Source organism: Mesitornis unicolor, unplaced genomic scaffold (genome assembly GCF_000695765.1).
Source record: "Mesitornis unicolor isolate BGI_N332 unplaced genomic scaffold, ASM69576v1 scaffold34695, whole genome shotgun sequence".
Lineage (NCBI taxonomy): Eukaryota > Metazoa > Chordata > Aves > Mesitornithiformes > Mesitornithidae > Mesitornis > Mesitornis unicolor.
The window spans coordinates 6,286-13,984 of NW_010185406.1; the positions used below are offsets into that span (position 1 = coordinate 6,286).

Consider the following 7,699-nt stretch of genomic DNA (forward strand, 5'->3'; position numbering starts at 1 on the left):
CAGCACAGGCTCCTGGCCACTGCTCTATCTGGGGGTCCCATTGCCCCCGGTGGTGCCTGTCATCCATCCTCTGACATCCTCTGCACCCCTTACCACGAGAAAGTGCATGGCCGTCCCCCGATGGTCACGGAGACGTTGCTGCCGGCGTTGAGGTGGCTGCCCTCGATGGCGATCCAGGTGCCACCAGAGAGGGGGCCCCGGGCTGGAGGCTCCTGGCCACTGCTCTATCTGGGGGTCCCATTGCCCCCGGTGGTGCCTGTCATCCATCCTCTGACATCCTCTGCACCCCTTACCACGAGAAAGTGCATGGCCGTCCCCCGATGGTCACGGAGACGTTGCTGCCGGCGTTGAGGTGGCTGCCCTCGATGGCGATCCAGGTGCCACCAGAGAGGGGGCCCCGGGCTGGGACCACGCGGGAGAAAGTGGGCGTCTGCCAAGGAAAAGAGCATCCCTGGAGTCAGACAGGTTGAGGACCAAAACCCGCATCCCCAAGCAGGTGGAGGGGACGCAGACGGACCCATGGGATATCCCAAACCAGCCGGGAGCAGCCCTGTCCCCAGCACGGGGCTTACCACGAAGGTGAAGCTCTTGGGGGACGTGGCACGGTAGCTGGGCGAGCAGTCGCGGATGCACACCTCCACCCGCGCCTCGTGCACCTTGCCCAGGCTGGCATCTCCGATTTCACACACGATCCTAAGGGATGCAGGGAAGGAGCCCTCAGTGCCACAGCACCGAGACGCTCCCTATGTCACGGTGGGGATGGATCAGCTTCAGAAAGGGGCAGATCTGGCACCAAGAAAAGGTCCCCGCTATCAGCAGCATTCATGAGAAACCAAGGTGGTGGCTGGTGGCACTGCCAGCCCCAGTGGGAGCTTCCTCAAAGTCTCTGGGCTCCTCCCAGAGCGACCACAACCAGCAAGTACTTCTCTCCCAGTTTAGCCCAGTCAGCCCCATGCCATGGGCAGTGTTTGAGCACCCTGAAGCCCATGTACCGAGGTGCCCACCCCTCGCCGGGCACTCACTGCTCAGCGCTGATGTACTCGCTCTCGATGGGGATGCACATCACTTTGCCGACCCGAACGCCCCAGCGAACATCATCAAACTTCAGGCCCAGGTTCTCTCCGGTGATGGTCAGACGGGTCCCTCCTTGCCTGGGGCCGGTCTCTGGTGACAGCTAGGAGAGAGCATGGCCTGTCAGCTGGGGGACATGGGGACACAGGCTGCAGCTGCAGGATGTGTGTTACTCCCCCGTGAGTGGTGAGAACAGATGGGTTACGATAAATGCCAGCACGTCTGTAAGGAGCACGCAGAGTGGGAAAGACCTCCTCAAATAACAGCCACGTCCACAAATTCCCCCAGGAACAAGCCACGAGGTGCCAGATGTGTCTGAGCAGAGGAGATGGAGATGCCTTGCAGGTGACAAGGACACAGACGGGAAGGAGATGGGGCAGCATCAGCCACAGCTTCCACAGTGCTGGCGAGAAAGTACATGGATCTGCCTGGTTTTTGGCCAGGTCCCATGTATCCAGGGATGAGCTCCCTGCATCCAAGATGCTTTCAAAGGAGAAAGCATCTCCACCAGGTCTCTGTGCACATCAGGTGGAAGGGCTCTTCTCCACCAGCAAACCCAGTGCCAAGGTCAGCTGGGAAGGGAGGTGACCTCACCCCAGTATCACACCTCATTTACCAGGATGATGCCCAAAAAATTGGGCAGGTGTGGCCTGACAGGCAGCGGTGGGATGAGGGATGAACACAGAGGTACCAAGCAACCACAGGCAGTTTTACACCACAGTGCTCACCAGCCCCCGGGGCCCAGCGCACACCTGCAGCTCTAACTGGGATGAATGGCAGAGCTGTGTGCCCTGGCTGGGACAGGGGACGGGGCTGGTACCCAGTACAACCTGGCTGAGGAAAAGTGACTGTTGTCGCAGGTGATGCCCGCCTCTGCTCTTGCTCCTGGTGCTAAGGGGGATCCCTGCCAGCACCAAGCCCAGCGCCTGGACGGTCTCACGCTTCAGCCATGCTAATGCCACGACCAAGCATGTGTGAGTCTTCCCCCGAAACCAAGCTCCACTGGGGCGGCTGGCAGAAGTGGCTGCTTGTTTGGTGTTTCTAAATGAGTGTTAAAAGCCGCTCCAGCGTGTTCAACTCCTACTCCATGATAAAGCTGACAAGGGCCACGCGTTTGGGGAGAAACGAGCCTGGGAATGAAATGACACCAGCGGCTGCCCAGTATGGGGAGGTCACAGCTAAACAAGGTGTGTGGCAGGAGAAATCCCTGTAGGACACCCTTTCCTTTTGGGAGTGCCTCCCTCTCTCCCCGTGGTGCCACACAGCAGCACCAGGATCCTGCGAGACACAAGCAGCGAAGGGAAAAGACTTATTTCCAGCTTCCATCAGATAAAACACAAAGCCAAACAGATCAGATCCTTCGCTAAGACTCTGGTAATTAACACCAGCCAGGTGTGGGTAAACAAGGGATCCAGCAGAAATATCCACTCGTCCCTCCTTGTGCACTTGGAGCCTGGCCCGGCAGGAGTGTGACCATCAATATACACAATCTTATTAAGCGAAGGCGATAGAAGTTGTCAGGGAAGGGGGATGATGACGAACTACTGGCCCCAGCAAGCATGGTGACATGAGGAGGAACAACCTGGAGCCGCAGCTTTCCCGAGATCCTCCTGTAGGAATCTCAGAGATGGGCCAGAAAGCCCAGTGCATGGGTGTGGCAGAGAGGATTTCAGCCTTGGAAATGAAAACAGTGGCAAGAGACACTCAGTCCTAAACTCTGGGTAGATGTGGCTGCTGCGAGGTACCACTGGCCCCATCCCCACCTTCCATCTCCCAACCTCGGGACATCGCTGCCCGCCCGTCCCCGCGTACCTTGGTGATCTTGGGGTCGGTGCAGCGGCTGTTGCCGCTGGAGGCGTGCATCCAGCTGCTCTCATAGGCCAGGCAGTGCTGCCGCAGCGAGCAGCGCCGTTCCGCCACGCACCAGCCGCACTCGAAGCGCGGGTCGGCCTTCAGGCACAGCCCGCAGCTCTCCCGCAGCGCCGAGCACTTGTACAGGTGGGCTGCAAGGACAGGAGAAGCGTGGGGGTCAGCACAGCCCCCCAGGCCTGCAGGCACTGGGCTGCTCTCCCACCCCATGCTCCATCCCTCACTCACCCTGGATGTTCTGGGGGTTGTCGATGACGAAGTTCCCGTTCCAGACCACGGACAGGTTGACCGGCAGGTCACTGATGTCGTTCCCTTCGTAGAAATACTGCAAAAGGGGACAGGAGGCACAACACATTAACTCTGGAAGTGAAATGCCCCAGCCAGGAGCATGGAGAGGAGTGTGACCCCAGTATGTGGATGGCTCCCATTAACCCAGAGGAGAGGGATGGGGCTCTGGTTTGGACACCCTGGTTAGGAGCAGACGGGTCTAACAGCCACTGGTCGGAGCATTGGACACAGCACATGCAAACCGGTACAACCAGACAGGCAACAAGAGATAAACAAGCAAAACAGAGGGCTTCTAAAGAAACCCAAACCCCATTAACCCAGAGGTCTGAACCTCCTGCTGCTGAGAGGGAAGGAAACAGATGCACACATGTACCTCTCCTCACCAGGCACCCCAGCCCTCCCCACTCCAGCGATGCTTGGCTGGATATTTGGGATCATCACTGAGACTCATGGTTCCTTCACGAGATCCCAAACTCAGGTGCCAGGACCCACTGCTGTCCAGACACAACCACGTCCATTGCTTCCTGCAGCCTGGCCAGCGTCTCCTCCCCTCCCAAACATCTCTCCCCTGCCTCAACACCCAAGCCCCAGCCGCCACATCAGTATTCCCTGCACAGCCCCTGCACACAGGCGGAGAGGTTTAATCGATACGGAGGCAGGAAGGCAGTCGGAACCGTCCCTGACAGCTAATGACCTCCTTCGGCAAGAGATTCCCCGCTCCTCGCCCGAGAAAATGACAGGCGTGTCAGGAGAGATTAAATGAATGATTCATGGGTTGCTGGAGTTCGTTAGGGAGCGGTGGACACGCTGGCAGCGGCTCGCCCGGCCCTGCCACCACCTCCAGCCCCTGCCACCACCTCCAGCCGGCCCCAGCGTCACCTTTGGCAGCCCTGGTACCGTACCCGGAGGAGGTGGCCCCAGCACCTCCTCCAGCACCGCCCCAGCTGCTGCCCCACACAGCACATTTGGTGCTGGGGACCATCCTGGCGAGTCTGCTCTGCTTCACCCTCTCCATGAGAGGCCCAGACATGGCCCAGGAGAGAAGTCAGGACACTCAGGTGGCTGTGGAAAGCAAGAGACGCTTGGGTTCTTCTGGCCTCACTGCTGGTCCTTCCCATGTCCAGCCTCTCCCAGCATCGCCAGCTGCAATCCAGCATCAGACATGGCACCAAAATGGGGCCAATATGAGACATCAACGCACCCCTCCCTTGACCCTTCAATCCCACAAGGTGTCAATGAGAGGTTAAGCCTGGTCCTGTGTTACACCTCCACAGATTTGGGCACCCAGGGGCCACCCCACCCAAACACAGGGCAGGAAGGCTGCTGCTCATCAACCGGACACAGCAGCTGGAAGGCACGAGACAGCCAACTGCAAACTCACTGAATGGTTTGGGTTGGAAGGGACCTTCAAGATCATTCAACCCTTTCTTGAGTGCCCAACAGCTTCTCCACCATCTCTCCTCTCCTGGAAGAGCCTCACCATCTCCCATGCAGCCTCTCGGACACAGCACCTCTCATGGTGTTTGCTCAGAGGACCTCCAGCCACATCTCCACCACGCACCATCCACAACCACAGCCTCCCAGCAACATCTCCATCACCAGGCCTGGGAAGACGCAGCCAACACTGGGCTGGGAGTCCAGATCTGTGCACCTTCCTCTATCCTACACCCACCTGAGGACATCCCTGCCGGGACCACGATGAGGAGCTGGGCAGACCCACAGCAGCGAGCAGAGCCCGTGTCCTGGCAGCCCGAGCTGGGGAGGGCAGCGGCTGCACCAGAGCAGGATTTAGCTGTGACGAAGCCACGTGGCAGCGTAAGTGAAATTGGCATTTTCAATTTGTACTCTGACATGTCTCATTTGGGGCCCTGGCATCTCGGGAAGGCATCCAGCCTGCAGCTGTCCAAAACACTTATTTGCATCTCTCTGCCCCGGCTGCTTTTGAAAATTAGTTCTTCTGGGAGGTGGGGTGGAGGAAGAAGAATAGGGGGAGAGGGAGGGAGAGCATTAACTCTTCATGCACCAGCCCTAAGACAGCAAAAGGGCATTGCACAAGAGATGGTGTCCCTCTGGGAAAGGGCATTGTGCTGAAGATGCCGAGTTCTCACAGAGCTGGAGCAGAAGGCGAGGAGCGCGGGACTGTGCGAATGGAAGAGGGAGGCAGGAGCAGGACTTGTCGCCCCAGCTGGCATTCGTGGCATGGGATCACCACAGGAACACGAATATCGATGAAAAACGTGTCCTCAACAACTGCACGTCCATCAGCAGCCCCTCACCTGCCCGCAGCTTGGATGCTGTTAGTGGTCCCTGTAGGATGTCATTACTGGTCCCTATAGGATGTCAGAGCTGGAGCAGTGCCTTGGCTGTGTGCAGGCAAGAGCTGGGGGTGCAGGGGCTCAGGGTTCAGGCTCCTGGGATGCCGAGATCCATCAGCTCCCTCTCTAATGTCCAAAGCACCTCTTATTTTGGAGGAAGTTTTCACAAGGCCTCCTTAGAGCCGCTTTGGCCGCAGCAGGGGCGGGAAGGTGCCCTCTCCGCCCACAGGCACAGCATCCAGGTTGCAGCAGCCAAGCAGCCCCAAAGGCCCCACAGCTGGTAGGGATCAGGCAGGGGGATGCTTACAAGTCCCCCCATCCCATGGGATCCAGATAAAATCCCACAGCCAGCCAGCAGGTCCCATCAGGCTGGCTCCTCCCTGCTTCCAGCCAACACAGCGCTAAACATCCATCGAACGCTTAACTGTTATTAACGTCTCAGTTAATCAATCGCTGTGGCTGGCGGGGAGCTGGGATGAGGCACAGGAGGGGCGAGGAGGCCAGGGCGGGTGTGGGCAGGGGGATGCCCTACTCTCATCACCCCATCTCCCTGCTACCAGACCACCTCTCGCTTTACAAAGGCACCCAGGACCCCCTGGTTGTGCCCCAGGATGATGTGGCACGGCAGATGCAGCGAGACCAATTTATGGGAAACACAAGCAAACCAACGGCGCCCGAAAGAGGAGCGCCTTCATGCAGCACGGTCCACAGAAGGAGATGGGAGAAAAGGTGTCATGGAGTGAGTCAGAAAAAGAGATGTGAGAAGCTTGGCTCCATACCCAACCCGGCCATCCTTCCCATCCCACTTTGGAAGAGCCCACAAAGGCAAGTGTGGAACGGCTAACGGAGGATGTACCAGCCCCACCAACCTGGGTATGGCCATTCCCAGCACGGTCTCCTTCTGCAGGGATGTGGTGCAGGCAAGAGGACTCCACGCTAAACCTTTCTCAAGACTCTTCACCCAAAACCGATCTCAGGCACCTTCCCAAGTAACAGCCGACATCCTCACGTGCTCCTCACATCTCTGACTCTCACGCCCGCCCCATCCCCGTGCGGGGGATGCTCACCAGCCCCAAGGAAGGCAGTGGAGGGGCTGCTCCTCTGCCCACACATCCAAATTTCCCTTGCAGCCTGCCTCCCTCTCACAAGCACCACTCCCCTGGGCTGCATTTCTGGAGGAGCTCTCGGGCTGCAGCTGTGTCCTATTTTTCTGTAGTTGATGACCTCAACTCCTTCCCCGCGCTACGGGGACGGCAGTAATGTACATCGCGTCTCGCCAGGGCTCAACTGCAATTCATCATTATTTTATCTGCTGGAATTTAATTGGATCCTATCAAACTCTCCTGATACTCCCTTTTCACTTTAAACACTGCTGCAGGAAAGATAAATGTAGGCACCGCGAGGACGGAGAGCGCGGCTTTGCTGGCGAACGGTGCTGGGGTTGTGGGCTCCAGCCCCGCTCCCTCTCCATGGCTGGTTAATTAGAGATACATATACTGGAGGTGTGCGGCGCCCAGCACAGGGCATGTGGGTATGATTTATGTTCCTCTATAAATACACCCTCGGCCTAGTAAAATGCCGTCATCCCCGCAACAGCACAACTTGACGGCAACGCTTGGCCTCTCAGTCTGCATCTCCTTTTGCTCTTTGCACATAAATCTCCTCCTTTCCTCCCCCGTCACACGCGAGCTTCTCCAGCCGGCTTCCTCCTGCCCGAAATATGGCAGGGTGTAAAAGTGAGACCCTGAGAATATGTCAGGGCAACATCCGAGTTCCACCGCAATAGAAAAATACCTGGAAAAGGTAAACGGACCAAGTCTTGCCTGCCTTCCCAGCACCCCGGCCTCAGCATCCATGCCGGGTACCACCTCGCCAGCCCAAATTGCTCTGCACCCGTATCACTTTGTCACGGGAATAAGATGCTCCTGCATGAACATTCTGACCCGAGAGGGCCTGAAACGTGTGGGCAAGGGGGGCTGCCATGAGGAAGGAGTCAAAAGGGAGCCAGAGAGGTGACGCAGCTGCTCCTCACCACACGAAGCTGTGGTTAAAAGGGAAGGGAAGTAATTGAGGCATGAGGCTTAATTTAAAGTGCTGAGACAACAAACTCAAATGCTCGTGGAAAGGAGATCAGGGGTTCTTCCTATTTATACATT

The 7,699-nt window shown here is 57.8% G+C and overlaps 1 protein-coding gene across 1 annotated transcript in view; it reads right to left on the reverse strand.

Moving 5' to 3' along the window:
• The window catches only part of LOC104540919 (plexin-A1-like), a gene marked incomplete at its 3' end in the record, with an annotated part of 20,613 nt that overhangs the window by 4,813 nt on the left and 8,101 nt on the right, over window positions 1-7,699 (reverse strand). Inside the window, exons 3-7 of the mRNA XM_010184839.1 lie at window positions 3,169-3,265; window positions 2,884-3,074; window positions 1,023-1,174; window positions 573-693; window positions 294-430 (exon numbers count right to left, since the gene is read on the reverse strand). Of these exons, the coding sequence (XP_010183141.1) occupies window positions 294-430; window positions 573-693; window positions 1,023-1,174; window positions 2,884-3,074; window positions 3,169-3,265 (698 nt within the window). The remainder of the gene's footprint in view (window positions 1-293; window positions 431-572; window positions 694-1,022; window positions 1,175-2,883; window positions 3,075-3,168; window positions 3,266-7,699) is intronic.